General features: G+C 41.6%; 1 protein-coding gene across 1 annotated transcript in view; it reads left to right on the plus strand.

Moving 5' to 3' along the window:
- The first annotated feature begins 5,106 nt into the window (after positions 1–5,106).
- Positions 5,107–21,492, plus strand: part of LOC142596551 (guanine nucleotide-binding protein G(q) subunit alpha) — a 165,502-nt gene continuing 149,116 nt past the window's right edge. Inside the window, exon 1 of the mRNA XM_075725738.1 lies at positions 5,107–5,242. Coding sequence (XP_075581853.1) covers positions 5,107–5,242 — 136 coding nt within the window. The remainder of the gene's footprint in view (positions 5,243–21,492) is intronic.

Below are 21,492 nucleotides of genomic sequence, written 5' to 3' on the forward strand. Positions count from 1 at the left end.
GGGGGGGGGTTGGCCAGGGAGCAGCGATCGCTGCTCGGGAACTGTCTGGGTATCGGTCGGCGGGTGGTGAGCAATTGCATTGTGCATCACTTGCTTCGTATATCATTATTATTATTATCATTATTATACTGTTACTATTAGCATTACTATTTTACTTTATTTCAATTATTAAACTGTTCTTATCTCAACCCAGGAGTGTTTCTCACTCTTACTCCTCCAATTCTCTTCCCCATCCCATTGGGGTAGGGGGAGTGAGCGAGCGGCTGCGTGGTGCTTAGTTGCTGGCTGGGGCTAAACCACGACAACCTGGCAGAGCATGGGAAGCTGAAAAGTCCTTGACTAGCATAAGCAGTACTCAGCAACAACTAAAACATCAGTGTGTTATCAACATTCTTCTCCTACTAAATCCAAAACACAGCACTATGCCAGCTACTAGGAAGAAAATTAACTCTATCCCGGCCGAAACCAGGACAGTATCTTTCTTTGCTGTAGTCAAGCCCAGTCTTTCATTTATTCCGTATACCTGAAGCTATTTATTGTTTGAGATATGTTTTCTGTGAGGTTTTGCAAGAGTGCAACTAGCATCTGAACTTGGTACTCGTATCACAGTAAACCAGCAGACCATATATAACATCATTGTTGATTTTTATTGTTAGTCAGCATCCCGTCTTAAGCAATGGAATATCTTACAATTCCTTTTTGATTGCCATTGTCCGTTAGGAAGATGTTGTCACAGTGCTATGCACAGTTATATCTCAGTCGGCCAAGCTCTGTGATAAGGGACTCAGAAGAGGACCATGGTACCGATAAGCTGCATAATCGATACCCTGAGCCAACAAGCTGTCATGATTTTGACAAAATGCTGTCCTTTTCGTAAACTTTGCTCATTATAATATCATTATAATACCAAAACACACCTCCATCCCAAAACCTACCCGCCTCTAAGGTGAGACCACTCCTCACTGAGCCTGCGCTCTGAATTTTTCTGAGCCTGTACCTTTAAAACGAAGCGAGAAAGTTTTACACCAATCGTAACAAAAGTATGTATGACTAGAGTCCCTCAAGCTCCACCTGAAAGGTAAAAGTACTATAAATTGGCCTAAGAGAGAGGGGATGTTAGGGAAGATACCATCGTGTACTACTCTGACCTCTGGGATCAGTCGATGGGCTGAGCCTCTCTTCCCCCCCCATCGGGACGCCTTTGGGTAAGAATCTAACACTTGGTTATACCAAGTGCACACCCCCCCCCCCATTGCGCGAAACTTAGAAACCTCTATAGTGTCACTTTTAGGTCCTTTGATGCATCTGTACTATCCAAAGCTTTGGTATTTGTATGTGCCTTGAAGTCAGTGAATTTATCACCGGTAATCCAAAGAACCTGTGTGTCTGTTGCTTTAATAAATTGCTTTGATTTATTGGTCTAGCGTGATAGTGGTCATTGAACACGACCAGAAACTTTAAGTGTGGCCATGATAGTTCATGCAGTACAACTAGACGAAAGGTGCCTACGTTATTTGTGAATCCGTAATCGTGATAGTTCAGTGCACTGAACGCGACCGGACTTATAACGATAAATTGGGTACCTTCCAAAGCCTCTCTTGACGCAACATAGGTTTATTATCACATAATTGTCCATTATGGAGGTTCTTCTAACTTCCACTAAGTCACAAAGCAAATGGGTAAAACTGTGTAATGGCTATCAGCTGATGCGTGATTCATGACTAGACGGCTCATCCATTAAAAATCTGAAGATATTTGTTAAGTAGTGATTTTGAATCCAATTATGTCAATGGGAGTGGTACATACAGACAAAATTTATGGCCCCTGGGTTGTCTTTTCTCACTAAAAATGCAAAATTAAATTACAGTTTCACATTTGAGGTACACACAGTGTTCATGCCTTCTACACTGAGCATATAAGAGAGTTGGTTAAGAAAGCTGAGTCAGACTTAATCTACTGGAGAAGGTTACAATATTGTTTATGTAGTTTTTTCATAGGACTGCTGTGCCCTCAATTTGGGGAGGGGTTTTGATCAGTTGATCCATATCTCGCAAATTCATTGATCCATTCATATCCTTTCTTTAGACTTGATGCCAGATGCTGTTTGCTGTGGAGTTGAACTCAGTGCAGCAATGTTTGAGGCACAGAGCAGTTGTACATCCATTGAATATTTCTTGTAACCTGCACCACACACCCATTTTCATCTTTTTGGGCCACAACTTTTAGGAGGAAATTCTGATACATTGATGTTGTGGTTTAGCCCCAGCCAGCAACTAAGCACCACGCAGCCGCTTGCTCACTCCCCCTATCCCGATGGGATGGGGGAGAGAATCGGAGGAGTAAGAGTGACAAACACTCCTAGGTTGAGATAAGAACAGTTTAATAACTGAAATAAAGTAAAATAGTAGTAGTAAGAATAATAATATAATAACAGCAACAATAATAATAATATACAAAGCAAGTGATGCACAATGCAATTGCTCACCACCCGCTGACTGATACCCAGACAGTTCCTGAGCAGCAATTGCTGCTCCCCGGCCAACTCCTCCCCCCAGTTTATATACTGAGCATGACGTCATATGGTATGGAATATCCCTTTGGTCAGTTTGGATCAACTATTCTGGCTGTGCCCCCTCCCAGTTTCTTGTGCACCTGCCAGAGCATGGGAAGCTGAAAAGTCCTTGACTAGCATAAGCAGTACTTAGCAACAACTAAAACATCAGTGTGTTATCAGCATTCTTCTCCTACTAAATCCAAAAGACAGCACTGTGCCTGCTACTAGGAAGAAAATTAACTCTATCCCAGCCGAAACCAGGACAGTTGAGAATTTATTTAATGAAGAAAAATCTTTTCCCCTTTGGTTACTTATTTGCATTTTTACATTTATCATATTTGTAATTCAATTTATAGAAATCTTTATCACTGAATTTAATATTAACACATTAAGCTGGGACCACAAGATAGACAGATAAATACATGCATATACCTACATACATATGGATTTTAAAATCCACATCAGGTAAATAAAGATGCTTTTACTGAAATATCATTTTTGTTATAAACAAAAATCATGCATTTTTAAAGTAATGAAAGACATTTTCATGCTCTAAAAACTGAGAACTATGTTATGCTATTGATTATTACATTTTCATTTTTTAATTTCCTCTTAGTCTTACACCTTATGGTGGACTCTACTTAATTGATATTGTCAGCATATATGAACAGTTGTAAGAAAGAGCACGTGATTTTCAAAACAGATGACAAAGGTGCTGGAGAGGACATCACACATGAAACTAGAAGATGGAGAGTGATGCACCCCTCTACCTACTTAATAGACTACTATGATTTTCCAGGAAGATTTTGCAGCATTCCCAGATAGCTAATTTAATATGGAGGTGGGAAAAGGTAGGGTAGGTGTGGGAATTTTGAAATATCTTACAAATCCACAAAAACTAGAACTTAATATGTCCATCAAATTGTGTGCTATCACTCTGGGGGCTACTAAAGGCTATGTTAAAGACAGGCTTTCTAGTACTGGAATTGAAGGCAAGCTGGTCTGGGGTTGTGAAAAAGGATGGTAGTTAAAAGCATTGGTTGAATAAAGGTCACAACCACAGAATATAAAATGCAATATATCAATGCCTTGAAATGATAGAATATTAGGGTCTTATAAGCAAGGGAAGTATCCTACTGTGTTTTTTTTTGTTGCAAATATCTTTTATTTCTTCTGTATATGACAGAAATATTCAAATACTATTTTACCAGCATAAAAAGTTACTAGTGTCTAGTATACTTTTATCCCCCACATTTTAATTTCCAGCTGAAGGTGAAGATACTTCTCCCCTCATGTAAATTATTACATTTTCCCCCTTTCCCTATGAACCGAAGACATCTTTTCTAGGAAGAGAATGCAAGGGTATAATAAAAATATGCATTACCGACTAAAACCAAAGGTAGCAAAAGCAAATAAAACGTGCAGAATGTAAAAAAAATAAATATCTGCCCTACAGGACAAATAAGAGGGGGCTGTGTTCCTCGCGGTCGTTTGGTGTGAGAGACCATCTGCTCCCCTTCTCTCTCATCCCCTTCCCGACGGCTGCGGGCCTGGCAGGGGCGGCCTTCGAGCGCCGGGCTTGGTCGGGGGCAGCATCCCGGGAGTTCCTGGCTCCACCAGTCGCTCATTCCCGGCGCGCAGCGGCGCAGAAGAGTGGGAGAGGCAGCAGGAGAGACAGTCCGCCATATTTCTGCTTCACCACACCCGCGGAGCCAAGCCATTGAAAAGCCCGGCGAGCTGGGCTTACGGTGTGCATACCCCAGTCTCTGCCTGCCTTCTCTTCCTCTCTGGTGGCGCCCTTTCTACCCACCCCCTCTCTCTTTCTTGCTGTCAGGGCAGGAACGAGCCGCGACAGCTCTTCGGCAGCAGCTCTCCCCGCGAGAGGGGTGAATGACCGTGCCTGGAAGAAAGGTCTACTGTAAGGAAGTTCCCCCGCCAGGCGCACGCTGAAATTGGCGGGCGGTAGCGGGCTTGCCCACTTTCGGAGGAGCCGAACTCTCGCTTTAGGACAGAGGGAGCGATAGGGAAGTGTGTGTGAGGCGGGGAGGGATTAGCGGCCATTAGCATTTCCGTGGGGGGTGGTTACTTCGGAGGGCGGTGGGGGTGTAGTTTGCGAGGGACACTTGGGGACCACGTTGGTTGTAGGAGGCGGTGGCAGAGGCAGTGGTAGCGGTGGCAGAGATAGCGGTGAGGGAAGGAGGGAGAGGGGTGTCTGTGCCGAGCAGCCTGGCTTGCCTAGATAGCACTGCTGCCGCCGCGGCTGCTATGGTGGATGTTTTCATGTTGCTTGGTGCATAATTTAGACGAGAGGAGGAGTTAGAAGCGGCGACTATTAGAGGCAGGGAACGGGGGATCTGTGCTGCCGGGTGCCCCCTCTCTTTCTCCTTGCCCGTGTGTGGCATCGAGGCAGCTCCCTGCACTTGCCCTGTAGTGCCCGGGTGGGGGCTCCCGGACAGAGAGCGTCTGTGTCCCCTGGGGCTGGTGCTCTGGTGGGGTGTGTGCGTGCGCTCGCGTTTTTGGGGTGGGGGTTGTGTCTGAACCAGTTAGGAAGAATGACTTTGGAGTCTATCATGGCGTGCTGCCTGAGCGAGGAAGCCAAGGAAGCCCGGAGGATCAACGACGAGATCGAGCGGCAGCTGCGCCGGGACAAGCGGGACGCCCGTCGGGAACTGAAGCTGCTGCTGCTGGGTGAGTGCGGGCCGCTGTCGGCACACACGCCTTAAGTGCCGTTGGGGGTGCAGCTCCCTCCGGCTGGCCACACCGGTGCGTTACATGGCGCGGTCGGTTCGGTTTCCTCCGGGCGCTCACCACCTTCGCCGCGGGGAGGCCGTGGCGGTGGTGACCCGTTCGCCGTTCCTCTGCCGCCGCGTTGTGTGTGTGCGCCCGTGTGCAGGCTTCGCCGAGGCGCTTGTAGCTGGGTAAATAACTGTGGTTCCTATGGGTGGTTTTGATATGGTAGGGAACCCGGTCTTCCAAAATGGAGAGGGAAAGGATGGCTGGTGAGTGAGGGGGTTTTGGGGGAATATCGGCGATGATGGGCGTAGGAGAGTGATGGTAAGGAAGCAGATTAATGAAAGAACTCGTAGGGGGAGTTGCTTTGCAGATTGGTGGTGGCAGGCTTTAATATCTGCATTGGTCTGTGAGCCTTGGAAAGGTTGTTGGGTCACCGGTTGCATTTTTTTTAATTGTGATTTTTATTTAATGAGGCAAACTGGGATAAGGGGCTTATGTCCAGATTGTAGACTGATTTTTAAAGCAAAAGGAGAAAGAAACCATAAAGACCCAGATGCACCCATGAAGCTGAAGAGTAACCTTAAGTATTCTGGAGGATAACAGGATCTTTAATACCTTTGGAATCCACCCACTGTTCAGGAAATAAAATCTGTTGTATCATTTCTCTTTAATTAAAACAGAGGTTATTTTGGAGCCACAAGTGTGCAAAGGCAATGTTTGTTTAATAGGAATTTGGCTCGTGTTAAAATAAACCTTTTGAATTAAAATACATTTGTCTATATCTGATGTGCTCTACTACATTGTGTAGTTCTTGTGGTAATACAGCTTCTGCCTTAGACTAGCAGGCCTTGAAATATGTCTGCACCAGTGTTTGGTGTGTGGATGAATGGGAATGTTCCAAGTGGATGTGGGGTGTTTATGCTAAAGACTTTTGTCTTGGGTCATGTACGTGAAAGTAATGATTTATATTGGGGGGATAAACTGCCTTTTCAATAAGGTAAGGAGAGTTGAAAGGAAGTCAGAATTTATTTTAATGCTTGTTTATGAATGTGTTGTTTCCTACTTTAAATAATACAGTTGGTCTTCTGTATATGGAGAAAGGTATTGGGATCCTTAACTGATGTGGAAAAAGGAGGGGAGGAGACAGATAAAATGCTACCATTAATAATGTTCTGTCTCATTTTGGCCTATTTTTTGGTTGGTGGAAGTGTGTGCTGTGGCTATTTCAAGATCCAAACCCAATAAAAAATAGAGGACAGATAGCTTGCATTTGTTTAATTTTATCAATGTTTAATTACTTAACTATATACATTTGCTACAGAGGAGGCAGTTGACATTTGACTTGTTACTCGGGTCCAAATTGTTTCTGCATTTCCTGTTTTTCTTGCAGTAATGCTAGAGGTTTCTCCCAAGTTTTTAAAAATGCATGAAACTTATTGAATGATACCAACATATACCATCCAGAGAAGGAATTCAGAGATTTGGTTCTACAATGAGTAGTGCAGAACTTGTATTGTTTTATAAGATCCACCCACTGGTAATGTTAAGTGTATGGATAGGTAATGGTAGATTAGGGCCTAATTGTGGCATTACTTTAGACCAAATGAAATAAGGTGATTTTAGAGCAAATAGATAAGAAACCATCACTTAGAAAGCTTTGGAGAAAACTCACTGATTGCCTGTATGAATGTTTTCTGCATATATCAGTATAAACCATGCTTCTGAAGATGTAAGCATGATGTACGAGAAACCAAAAGAGGTAAATGTTCTGCTTTATATTTAATAGCATATCTGTACTTGAGTAGAAACTGGTATAGAAATTGTTATTGTGTACACATTTTTTTGTATTGTACTTTGTCAGTCTCAGTCATATATTTGAAAGTGTTTGTGCATGTGCAGCTGTTTAACAGTTAATGATCTCATCTTGTAAAATACAGTATAGCAGTGAACCACTGTTGAAGTCACAGGGTTGGATAGAGATTCAAGTTTCAATTTATTAAAAAAAAAAAAAAAAAAAGCCCCCACACCAAAACTTTCTAAAAATTTGTTTTAATTAGCGGGTTTCTCTTAGGTATCTGACAGTACTTCTTTCAGTCACTCTCACTGCTTCCCCAGCATAGTCATTTGTTCAGTTCTTAAGTTTGTGTTATTTGTTTGGGTCATTCATATGGTTGAGATGGACAAAAACATTTTAAAAATAGGAAAATAATAATTAAAATGCTGAGACTGGGAACATAAATGTCTGAAATTTCTTGAAGTCATCCATTTTTTTTAATTGACTTCACCTCTACTGTCCTATTAAATATTTTTGTCCCTCAAAACTTAAAGTAGCAGTATTGCTTAATTTTATGTAAATGTTAGGCAAGCTTTTTTCAGAAGTGCCAACTTCTTGGTCGCACTTTGAAAAGTGTTGTTGGACTTAAAAACCTAAGTGGGTTAAAGGCTTTTGAATGTGGGGCAAAGGTATATCCTTTTGATCATAAGGAGAGAACACAGCTTAAGCTGAGCTGTGTTAATTGACCATGCATGCTCTTTGAACTTGTTGCAAGTGCAAAGTAAAAGGTATTAACCCACAAGGTTTTAAGGAACAAATGAGCATATATGTGCCACATTTTTTTTTCTTGTTTAAAAATTAGACGTACATACAAATGCACATATGTAGCAAATATAAAGAAAAAATTCTGGGTCAGAAAAGAGGACTTCCCCCCCCCCCCCCCCTTAACGTGTAGAAATTATAATGCTTCCTTGCAAAGTGAAATATTTCCCTCCTAACTGTGTAGGTTACTGTTACTGTGTGACACACACTATGCTGTGTACACCCTTCTTGTGTATTAATAATGATATCTTTTTACTTTTCATGGGATCAAAGAGTTTAAAATGTTGAAAGTAATTTCTGAAAAACTTTTTTTTGCATGGTAAGATTATTTTTAATTATTAGTTAAAAAAATAAACCCTCTTCATGATTAAATATTAAAATACCACTTTTAGGTACTACATTGAACATCATTGTCCTGTTCTATTCTAAAAATTAAGCAAAGTATCTTTTTTATTATTGTAATTCTAAAAAGTGAGAAGTCAAACATATGCACTGAAGTGTATTACAAAGATAGTTCAGCTAGCACAACTTGGCTGTAATGTTTAAGGTACTTTGGAAGAAATTTGGTCTTCCACTGAATTTAGTTTTCATCTCCTGTATTTTTTCAAATTCTTCTGGATTTCATTACTACTGAACACTTTGTAAAACCTTATGATTGTTCTCCAAAGTGTAGTTGTTAATATGAGTTTTTTTTAGTGTTTAATATAAGTATATACCAAGCCGTACAATATTCTGCATGCGTGTGTTTTAAGCATGTATGTACATATTTATTGTTAAGTAGTAAGAGCCATGTGCTCTAGCTTTCTATGTATATCACTTTGTCATCAGTGAAAGTTTTGTCTGGTCTCAGAAAGCAATGTTTGGGCCTAAATGTTAGACTGTAGCCATAAACCTTCATTACTGGACATACTGTGCCTGTACACTATATATACTTATGCATTATTTTCTCACCAGGAAATGTCTTGAGTATCTAGGAAAATAATTAGCAATATCTTGTTAGCTATGTCTATATATCTATAAGCTTTGGCAAAATTAAGTATTGGAGGGCTTTGACAGTGTGTTTGCTATTTTGTATCATGCTTGCAGGTATTGTGACATGCAAAACATGGCTCTTAAGGCAAAGGTGTTCTTTTGTTTGAAATAGCAGATGAGTCAGTGAAGCAAGGTGTCAAATTATGAGTATCCTTTCATTCTCTATATGTTACCAAAGGAAACAGGTGGAAGGTAAACCATTTTAATTTAGCATGAATTGCAACTAGTCTTAACTGGAAGACTTTTTTTTTGTTCTCCGAACCTACAGGATATATATATGTGGGGTTTTTTTTTATACCTGTGTTAGCTGAATGAAAGATTCACATGCAGAACTCGGTGAATTAGCAAAGACTTAGACTTTAAAAAAAAAAAAAAAAAAAAAACAAACTTGAAGAGGAAGTGGGCCCATCAAGCCAACAATGAATCTTCCTTCCCTGCTGTAATTTGAAATACCTATGCAAATAGACAGTCTCCTCTACTTATATAAGTAGGTAAACTGATACTATGTGTGTTTCAGTTTTATGCACACAATTTAAAAATGCTGATATTGGATAGTATATTCGAATTGGCTATTTTCTTTGCTATTCATTAAAGCAGAAAATTATTTTGAAAGAGCATTGCAACCTTTTCTTATTATTTTGTACTGATCCATAGTTATACTAGCACTGAACACCTGAAAATAATTTTAGGTATTTACAACAGTATGTATTTACGATTAGAAAACAAACAAATACTTAATATATATCCTGATGATGTATGGTGAAACTAGATTGGTAAGTATCTGTTACTTTGGAGAAGCTGTTTCTAAGGTTATCTAATTTGATTCTGGATGACAAACACTGCTGTATTCTATTATATATAGACATATACATCCATATATGAAAATAACTGTTTTTGAGGAAACATGAATCGTCATCTTGATATCAATGTGATATTATTTCACATTTGCTGGAAAAGAGCATATTAATTTTTTTAATGCATGATGAAGGAATATTTTATTTTCAGCCCTTATAAAGGATTTTCTTGTGGGTTAGGTTTATTGTTTGTTTTGATTTTCCTCCTTCTTTATAAGTGATCTACTGTAGTTAATGGAAATTAGCTTAGAACCTCAATAGTCAAAGAATTCTGACTAACTTAATTTTGCTCATATGTCAAAAAGCCAAGGGACCCCAAATTTGTACTTTTAGGAGGAAATTCTGATACATTGATGTTGTGGTTTAGCCCCAGCCAGCAACTAAGCACCATGCAGCCGCTCGCTCACTCCCCCTATCCCGATGGGATGGGGGAGAGAATCGGAGGAGTAAGAGTGACAAACACTCCTAGGTTGAGATAAGAACAGTTTAATAACTGAAATAAAGTAAAATAGTAGTAGTAAGAATAATAATATAATAACAGCAACAATAATAATAATATACAAAGCAAGTGATGCACAATGCAATTGCTCACCACCCGCTGACTGATACCCAGACAGTTCCTGAGCAGCAATTGCTGCTCCCCGGCCAACTCCTCCCCCCAGTTTATATACTGAGCATGACGTCATATGGTATGGAATATCCCTTTGGTCAGTTTGGATCAACTATTCTGGCTGTGCCCCCTCCCAGTTTCTTGTGCACCTGCCAGAGCATGGGAAGCTGAAAAGTCCTTGACTAGCATAAGCAGTACTTAGCAACAACTAAAACATCAGTGTGTTATCAGCATTCTTCTCCTACTAAATCCAAAAGACAGCACTGTGCCTGCTACTAGGAAGAAAATTAACTCTATCCCAGCCGAAACCAGGACAGTTGAGAATTTATTTAATGAAGAAAAATCTTTTCCCCTTTGGTTACTTATTTGCATTTTTACATTTATCATATTTGTAATTCAATTTATAGAAATCTTTATCACTGAATTTAATATTAACACATTAAGCTGGGACCACAAGATAGACAGATAAATACATGCATATACCTACATACATATGGATTTTAAAATCCACATCAGGTAAATAAAGATGCTTTTACTGAAATATCATTTTTGTTATAAACAAAAATCATGCATTTTTAAAGTAATGAAAGACATTTTCATGCTCTAAAAACTGAGAACTATGTTATGCTATTGATTATTACATTTTCATTTTTTAATTTCCTCTTAGTCTTACACCTTATGGTGGACTCTACTTAATTGATATTGTCAGCATATATGAACAGTTGTAAGAAAGAGCACGTGATTTTCAAAACAGATGACAAAGGTGCTGGAGAGGACATCACACATGAAACTAGAAGATGGAGAGTGATGCACCCCTCTACCTACTTAATAGACTACTATGATTTTCCAGGAAGATTTTGCAGCATTCCCAGATAGCTAATTTAATATGGAGGTGGGAAAAGGTAGGGTAGGTGTGGGAATTTTGAAATATCTTACAAATCCACAAAAACTAGAACTTAATATGTCCATCAAATTGTGTGCTATCACTCTGGGGGCTACTAAAGGCTATGTTAAAGACAGGCTTTCTAGTACTGGAATTGAAGGCAAGCTGGTCTGGGGTTGTGAAAAAGGATGGTAGTTAAAAGCATTGGTTGAATAAAGGTCACAACCACAGAATATAAAATGCAATATATCAATGCCTTGAAATGATAGAATATTAGGGTCTTATAAGCAAGGGAAGTATCCTACTGTGTTTTTTTTTGTTGCAAATATCTTTTATTTCTTCTGTATATGACAGAAATATTCAAATACTATTTTACCAGCATAAAAAGTTACTAGTGTCTAGTATACTTTTATCCCCCACATTTTAATTTCCAGCTGAAGGTGAAGATACTTCTCCCCTCATGTAAATTATTACATTTTCCCCCTTTCCCTATGAACTGAAGGCACAGGCTCAACCCACCCCAACAGGAGAGGCTGTATCACTGCTGTCTTCACGCAGCTGAGCTGTGTATTGGCACTTTCATCTCAGAACTTGGCTGTTTGTGACTTAGGCTGACCTTCTCTGTAGTGGAAGAAGCATCTGTTAGGAATGGCACTAGACTAGGGTTTTTCTTGGAACAAATAGTTAGACTGAATGTCTTCCCAAGGTCCTGCCCTGATCTGTGCCTTTTCTGTTAGATCTAGGAAAATACCATGGTGGTTCTTGCTGAAATGCTTTAGGATTTACCACAAGCTATCAAGAGTCTGTTACAGGAAGGTGTTTTTTTGGGGTGTTTTTTTTTCCCTTGAGGGAAACTGGAAAGGGCAGTCAGCATTTCAAGTATCTTTTCCTTTCTTTTTTTAAAAATCTTATCTCCTCTGCAAAGAGATCAGTGTGCTTAGATCCTTAACTCTGTTTGAAGTTAACTCAGAACAGAGTTCTGATCTTGGTAAATGTCACCAAACATGGATCAGAAATTTTTCTGCATGGGTTTAGCCAACTTCAAGATAAATTCTAGCGAAGAGCTACAATTAGTTTAGAATTGAGAAATTAGCCATGATCTCAACCCAAAAAATCACCTTCTTGCTCCTGGTTTTATAAATAGAGCAACTATGTAAGGAAACGTGTCTAAGTACTTTTTGAAATTTTCCATTAAAATAAATACTTTAGACATCACAGTATTTTCATTTATGGCACAGAACTTGCATTATTGCATAGTCCTCTTCATATGCCTGTCATAGTACCTGAGCTGTATGCTCACTGGCTGCTAGTGCACCACTTACTGGCACTTGGCTAGTTTACTGGCACTTGGCTAGTTCACTGTTCTACTAGGTGCAAAGCCAAATGTCACATAATAATCTTTGGCAAGAGTCCTTGTACTGAGTGAGAACATTTATGTAAGTAAAGGAAAGATGCTTTTCTCCTTGTACTACAAACCCAGCACAGGAGAGATTTTCAACTCTTAATGTCAATGTTAATTCTCTTGCACATGTGTCCTGGTTTAGCCCCTGTCAGCAACCAAGCACCACACAGCTGCTCGCTCACCCTCCCCCCCCGACTGGTGGGATGGGGAGAGAATAGGAAGGGCAAAAGTAAGAAAACTCCTGGGTTGAGATAAGAACAGTTTTAATAATTGAAATACAATAATAATAGTAATAAAAATTGTAATGAAAAGGAGATCAACGAGAGAGAGAGAAACAAAACCCAGGTGGAAAATAACCCCAAGTGATGTAATGGCTCACTGGCTGCCAACCAACACCCAGCCAGTCCCCGAACAGTGATCCCTGCCCCCTGGCCAACTCCCCACAGTTTATATACTGAGCATGACATCATATGGTATGGAATAGCCCTTTGGTCAGTTTGGATCAACTATTCTGGCTGTGCCCCCTCTTAGTTTCTTGTTCACGTGGCTGCGTGGTGCTTAGTTGCTGGCTGGGGCTAAACCACGACAGTGGGCACCTCCGTATCCACCCCTTATTCTATAGCATCTACGTCATGCACAGGCGCTCCCCTTTCCAATGCATTCTAATTAATCACCACCACTTTCCCTATCTTGATATATGCACACAGATATGCTGCCCTTCATCTATGGGCCATCCCTCTAAAATGTCCATTGAGTTCATTTAGTCCATGACTTTGGGTTCCACCTGTCATCACAGTCTTTCAGAGAAGGAGAGATGGTGTGCAGTGTTGGATTGCTGTATGCTGAAGCCAGTTCTCATTCCAACACAGTTTCATCACAGTTCATTCTTCATTAAGCTGGGTGATTCTTACTGTAATACCATTGATGTGGCATATAGCAACCATAAATGAGATGACATACAGTATTATATAGCGAGTAACATCGTACAATTTACTTCACTGGCTGTTTTCACACAAAATCAAATCCCCTTGAGGTACACATCAGACTTCCCCATCCTTTTGCATCACCCACGAAGTGCACCCAGGTCCTTGAGCAAAAGCAATCCCACAAATGGGTTTGCCTTTGCCAGAGGGGGAAGTAACCTAGACTGTCTTCCCCAGCATATTTTTTATGTGCACTACAGGGACTTTATCTCCTTCTACAGTACGTAGAAGTTTTGATTGGGCAGGGCCAGCTCGATTGGCAGATCCCCTGGTGTTGACTAACCAGGTGGCTTTTGCTAAATGTGTATCCCAATGTTTAAGCGTCCCACCACCCATTGCTCTCAGGGTAGTCTTTAACGGTCCATTGTATCGTTTGGTTTTCCCAGAGGCTAGTGCATGGTAAGGTATGTGATACACCCACTCAATGCCATGCTCTTTGGCCCAGGTGTCTATGAGGTTTTTTTGGAAATGAGTCCCATTGTCTGACTCGATTCTTTCTGGGGTGCCATGTCACAACAAGACTTGCTTCTCAAGGCCCAGGATGGTGTTCCGGGCAGTGGCATGGGGCACGGGATATGTTTCCAGCCATCTGGTGGTTGCTTCCACCATGGTGAGCACATAGTGCTTGCCTTGGCGGGTTTGTGGGAGTGTGATAGAATCAATCTGCCAGGTCTCTCCATATTTATATTTCAGCCATTGTCCACCATACCAGAGGGGCTTGAATTGCTTGGCTTGCTTGATTGCATCGCATGTTTCACACTCATGAATAACCTGTGCAATACTGTCCATAGTTAAGTCCACCCCTCGATCACGAGCCCATTTATAAGTTGCATCTCGTCCTTGATGGCCTGAGGCGTCATGGGCCCACCATGCTATAAATAATTCACCCTTATGTTGCCAGTCCAGACCCACCTGAGCCACTTCAATCTTAGCAGCCTGATCCACCTGCTGGTTGTTTTGATGTTCTTCAGTGGCCACACTCTTGGGTACATGAGCATCTACGTGACGTACTTTTACAACCAGGTTCTCTACCTGGGCAGCAATATCTTGCCACAATGCAGCAGCCCAGATGGGTTTGTCCCTGCGCTGCCAGTTGCTCTGCTTCCATTGCTGCAGCCACCCCCACAGGGCATTTGCCACCATCCATGAGTCAGTATAGAGATAAAGGACTGGCCACTTTTCTCTTTCAGCAATATCTAAAGCCAGCTGGATGGCTTTCACCTCTGCAAACTGACTCGACTCCCCTCCTCCTTCAGCAGTTTCTGCGACTTGTCGTATAGGACTCCCTCCATACAGCAGCTTTCCACCTCCGATGCTTTCCCAAAGTACAACAGGACCCGTCAGTGAACAGGGCATAGTGCTTCTCATTTTCTGGCAATTTATTATACAGTGGGGCCTCCTCAGCACGTGTCACCTCCTCCTCTGGTGATATTCTGAAGTTTTTGCCTTCTGGCCAGTCCATGATCACTTCCAAGATTCCTGGGTGACTGGGGTTTCCTGTTCCAGTCCGTTGTCTGTTTAGTGCAACCCACTTACTCCATGTAGCATCAGTTGCATGATGTGTAGAGGGGACCCTCCCTTTGAACATCCAGCCCAACACCGGCAGTCGGGGTGCCAGGAGGAGCTGTGCTTCAGTACCAACCACTTCCGAAGCAGCTCGACCCCCTTCATATGCTGGCAATATCTCTTTCTCAGTTGGAGTATAGTGGGCTTCAGATCCTCTGTATCCCCGACTCCAAAACCCTAGGGGTCGACCTCGAGTCTCCCCTGGTGCTTTCTGCCAGAGGCTCCAGGTAGGGCCATTCTCCCCGGCTGCGGTGTAGGGCACATTTGTAATATCCTGCCCTGCCCGGACTGGCCCAAGGGCTACTGCATGAACTATCTCCCGTTTAATTTGTTCAAAGGCTTGTTGTTGCTCAGGGTCCCATTTGAAACCATTCTTCTTCCGGGTCACTTGATAGAGAGGGCTTACGATCTGGCTGTAATTTGGAATATGCATTCTCCAAAACCCCACAACGCCTAAGAAAGCTTGTGTTTCCTTTTTGCTAGTTGATGGGGACATAGCTGTTATTTTGTTGATCACATCCATTGGGATCTGACGACGTCCATCTTGCCATTTTATTCCTAAAAACTGGATCTCCTGTGCAGGTCCCTTGTCCTTACTCTGTTTTATGGCAGAACCAGCCTTCAGAAGGATTTGGACTATTTTCTTTCCCTTCTCAAAAACGTCTTCTGCTGTGTTGCCCCACACAATGATGTCATCAATGTACTGCAGATGTTCTGGAGCTTCACCCTGTTCCAGTGCTGTCTGGATCAGTCCATGGCAAATGGTGGGGCTGTGCTTCCACCCCTGGGGCAGTCGGTTCCAGGTGTACTGAACACCCCTCCAGGTAAAAGCAAACTGGGGTCTGCACTCTGCTGCCAAAGGGATGGAGAAAAATGCATTAGCAATGTCCATTGTGGCATACCACTTAGCTGCCTTTGACTCCAGTTCGTATTGAAGTTCTAGCATGTCTGGCACGGCAGCACTCAGTGGCGGTGTAACTTCGTTCAGGCCACGATAGTCCACTGTCAGTCTCCACTCCCCATTAGACTTTCGCACTGGCCATATGGGACTGTTAAAGGGTGAGCGAGTCTTGCTGATCACTCCCTGGCTCTCCAGTCGACGAATCAGGTTATGGATGGGAATCAGGGAGTCTCGGTTGGTGCAATATTGCCGCTGATGCACTGTTGTGGTAGCGATCGGCACCTGTTGTTCTTCAACCCTCAGCAACTCCATAATAGAAGGGTCCTTTGAGAGACCAGGCAAGGTGGACAACTGTTTAATTTTCTCCGTCTCCAAAGCAGCTATACCAAAAGCCCACCGGTACCCTTTTGCGTCCTTGAAATACCCTCTCCTGAGGTAGTGTATGCCAAGGATGCACGGAGCGTCTGGGCCAGTCACAGTGGGGTGCTTCTGCCACTCCTTCCCGGTTAGGGTCACTTCGGCTTCTAATACAGTGAGCTGTTGGGATCCCCCTGTCACTCCAGAAATACAAATGGCTTCTGCCCCTCTATAGCTTGATGGCATTAGGGTACACTGTGCACGTGTGTCCCCTAGAGCCTTCTACTCCTGTGGGTCTGATGTGCCAGGCCATCGAATCCACACAGTCCAGTAAACCCGATTGTCCCTTTCCTCCACCTGGCTGGAGGCAGGGCCCCTCTAATCCTGGTCATAGTATCTGTTGTTCACTCCTTGTAAATGTGAATCAAGAGTCCCCTGATCAAGGTTGGAAGTAAAATCAGCCCTCTTATTCTGTCTGGGGAACTGCTCACTGGAAACTGGAGCTGCAGTTTCCCTGGGGGAACCGCCTTTTGTGATTGTTTTTCCTTGCAACTCCGGCACCCGCGCCTCTAGGGTCGAGGTAGATTTCCCATCCCACTTTCTCATGTCCTCTCCATAATCATGCAGGTAAAACCACAGGGTCGCCCATGGTGTGTATCCACTAGCAACAAAAATTAAATGCTTATCCTGGGTCTGGCTGGGGTGTTGTTAATTTTTCTTATAGGAAGCTGTGTGTTGCTGTGTTTTGGAGTTGTGACTAAAACATTGTTGATAACTCCAGTTTTTGGCTGTTGCTGAGCAGTGGTTTCAGAGTGACAAGATTTTCTCTTTTCGTTCCCCATTCTGCCCCCCCCCCCCCCCCCCCCCCCCCCGGTGAGTAAGTGTTGGGGCATACAAAGTTTGGAGGGGACACAGTTAGGATAGCTATTTCATAATGTATGATGTTGTGCTCAGCAATAAAAGCTCCGGGAAAGAAGGAGGAAGGGGGGAAATATTTGTGGTTATGGCATTTGTTTTCCTAAATAACTGTTGTACATGCTGAGGCCCTGGTTTCCAGGAAGTGGCTGGACATCTGCCTGCTGATGGGAAGTAGTGAATTAATTCGTCTTTTTGCTTTGCTTGCATGTGTGGCTTTTGCTTCACCTATTAAACTGTCTTTATCTTGATCCACAAGTTTTCAGCTTTTGCTATTTTGATTCTTTTCCTCATCCTGCTGGCAGGGGGGGAGAGTAGGTGACTGGGTGGATGCTTAGCTGCTGGCCAGGGTCAACCCACCACAGTGCTGAAAACAAAGGAATGGTTTATGCATCTTCAGCAGGTTCTGAGGGGGAGGGGAGAGTGAATTGAATGCCTGAGGGTAGTCTTCTACTGTGGCAAGTAGTTGAACTTGTGGCCCGCTATTTAAAAGTGTTGAGCATTCACCTGCCCGTTGTCTTTTAGAGGGTCGATGTGGGTGTATGAATTCACCTGTATAAAAGCTTTTGTGATATATATGACCCTATAAGAGAAGACTGTGATTTTTTTTTTTCCTTCAAATAGGAAATGTATGGCCAAGACCATTAATTTTAGAGCAAAAAATGCAGTCTTGAGCTAAAAAACTTTTAGAGATGGAGGTACTTGCACAATTCTTGGTATATTATAGAAAAATAACTTTCCCCTGTAAAACATTATCCCTGTTCTTAGCTTGGATTTGTCCAGGATTTGCTTCTAGTCACTTGTTATTTTATCTTGTCTATTTTGACCTCTGATATTAGATATCTGACCCATGGACACTTAGAAACTGAGACCAAGATACTCATTAATCTTTGTATCTATCGTGAAGCTAAATGAATTGATTTCCTAATGCTAACTGTAGGGTGAATTTTTTTATCCTTTAATCATTCTCATAGTTCTCTTTTTAATCCTTTCCAACATCACTTCTGAATTACAGACAATGAGAAATGAACACTGAGCTGTATATATTTTTTACTACAAGTACAGAAGTAAAATTTCTCTTCTGCTAGTTGAGATGCCACTGAGATTTGTACAAGGAATACAACAGCCTTTTGTAGTCATGGCATCAAACTATTCATGTTTAGATGACTATCTACAATAACTAAAATATTATTCAAAATAGTTGCTTTTCAGGGTGGGTTCATTCACCATTTGCAACCTGCTTTCTCTGTTCCTGTATAGTTAACCTTACATTTAGCTGTATTCAGAAGGAGAGTCTCTGCCTGTTCCTGGTTTACAGGTTATTCCAATTACTTCACATCATCATATCCTCTTCTAAATTTACCAGTTCACAGCTTTTGTGTCACCTACAGGTATTGTCAGTAATAATTTTAGATTTTTCTTCTATCTTGTGGGTAAAGATATTTCAGTTTCTTATCAGGATGGGGGTATCGCTGGGATCCTGTTAGAAACAGAGCTGTCTCAGGACTTTCTCTTATGTAATTTAATACTTACTGCTTAAACAACTCTAAGGTGTGCTACGTTTGTTGTATGACACCAAATCAGTTGCTTAGCAGAAGTCTAGTTCCTCAAAACTGCTGCATTTATAAACCAAACCATTAGAACTGTTGTTAACTGCATAACTCTTGGTATGCAATCTCTCCCTCATCCCATTCCCATCCTTGGTTTTTTTTGTGATATTTCAAGACTTATAAGGCAGTCAGTTCTTCTAAAAATCTTTGATAAGAGGTGTCTTGACCTGCTGAGTAACAGTGTTCTAACTTTAGTAACTGCTCTGTAACATCTTCAGTAACTGCTGTAGTGGAAACTCTTTCACTGTCACTTTAAATATGATCTGTGTTTCCCTAAAAACAAAACAGAAACATTTACAAACTATGTGTGGATTTTCTGTGTTAATATGAAGAGCCATATCCATTTAGTAAAGGACCAATGCTGTTTTAAGTATTTTTTTGTATGAAAATGTGAAGTTTAAAAAACAACAACAAAAAAATCAAAAAAGTCTCTGGAACCCTCAACAATTTTTAATACTTCCCAAAGTTTTGGCTTACCTATTTCAACTTTCTCTTTTTACCTCCCCTCTTATCCAGACTGTTTTTCAGGCTTTCTTGTTTTGTGGAATTGAGGCCATCTAGTTATTTAATGAAATGTTCTGAAATGACTCTCAGTTGTTCCCATTTTAAATTTAAATGCAGTTGTTCTCACTCCTAATTCTGTCAGCTTTTGTTCAAGTATCTCTCATGAAACATGAAGTATTTGTACTACTGGTTTTGGACTTCTTTTGCTTGCACATAGCAAATGTAATCGAGTCATGATCACATCCTCTAAAAGTTACTTTTTACTTCAGTTCTGCCACAAGTTCTTTTCCTTAATATGCTAAGATCTATTTCTGTATGGTGCTTTTCTGTGTTAGAAAACTATAATTTCTGAAATACAGAAATTCCAAGATCATTTGCTTGAGACTTTTAGCATCAGTTACATGGCCCTGGGAGACTATTACCTCCTTCCCGTTTCATTAAAGTTAACTGTTTAAAGAGCTCCACTCAGTTGTCTGTCAAATCAGCTGTGACTTGGTCATCTGTCATGGCTCCAGCTTTTCTGTCAATTTTTTTATTTGTTAGAATTTAAACTGAAAACCTTAAAGATCACTGGCTAGAAGCCAATTCTGAAGCACAGAAAAGTTAATCGCTGAACTTTCACTCCTGTAAATCGTTGCTTCAGTTATACTTCCCTGTTCAAATTTAATCTGTATATTAGCAAATTTCATAGAATCATAGAATCGTTTAGGTTGGAAAAGACCTTTAAGATCATCTAGCCCAACCATTAACCTACACTACCAAGTCCACTAAACCAGTCAAGGGTAGACTAGACTAAACCATGTCCCAGAGTGCCACGTCTACCCATTTTTTGAATGCTTCCAGGGATGGTGACTCCACCACCTCTCTGGGCAGCCTGTTCCAATGCTTGACTACCCTTTCCATGAAGAAATTTTTCCTAATATCCAATCTAAACCTCCCCTGGCGCAGCTTGAGCCCATTTCCTCTCGTCCTATCACTAACTACTTGGGAGAAGAGACCAACACCCACCTCACTACAACCTCCTTTCAGGTAGTTGTAGAGAGCGATAAGGTCTCCCCTCAGCCTCCTCTTCTCCAGGCTAAACAACCCCAGTTCCCTCAGCCGCTCCTCATAAGGCCTGTGCTCCAGACCCTTCACCAGCTTTGTTGCCCTTCTCTGAACACACTCCAGCACCTCAATGTCTTTCTTGTATTGAGGGGCCCAAAACTGGACACAGTATTCCAGGTGCGGCCTCACCAGTGCCGAGTACAGGGGGACAATCACCTCCCTGCTCCTGCTGGCTACACTATTCCTGACCTGCCTTTCATGAACCCATGCTGGCTGGGCCTGATCCCCTGGTTGATCTGCACTTGCCTGTTGAGTTCACTCAATATGAACCGCTCCATAATCTTTCCCAGCACAAAGGTCAGGCTGACAGGCCTGTAGTTCCCCAGGACAGACCAACATTGCTATTTTTCTTTGAACCACTTAATTAGTATGGCTTGGATCCTGCTGGATGATTCTATTTCTAAATGATTAGGAGTTTTCCTTCAACTGAGGACTCTGGATCAGTATTTTCATATAATAACTTTTCTGTTTGGAAAAGTATCGTACTGACACTAAATATTCAAGTTGGAGCAGGAGAGAGGAGGGAGGAAATATTACTGTTGTAGATGATACTGTTCCCCATCTAGCTTATCATCCAGTTCATAGGCTGAGATGGAAAAGAGACCAAGGTACCAAAGCGGTAGCTTTTAGTAATTTATGTTGCACTAGAAATGCTTGCCAAGGAACAGTAAGATTTTCATGTTACCTAGACTTCACTAGATGTCTGAACTAAGCTTCACATTAAATATATTGGGAACAATATTGTTATATAATTCCATTAAAAAAAATACTATTTATAGGACTTCCTTGAAAGATGCAACTAAAGATATAAATATAGAGATTTCTGTAAATTAGTTCGCATGAGTAAAACAGCAGAGTAATCCAGCAAATATTGCTTATAAATAT

Source organism: Pelecanus crispus, chromosome W (genome assembly GCF_030463565.1).
Source record: "Pelecanus crispus isolate bPelCri1 chromosome W, bPelCri1.pri, whole genome shotgun sequence".
Classification (NCBI taxonomy): domain Eukaryota; kingdom Metazoa; phylum Chordata; class Aves; order Pelecaniformes; family Pelecanidae; genus Pelecanus; species Pelecanus crispus.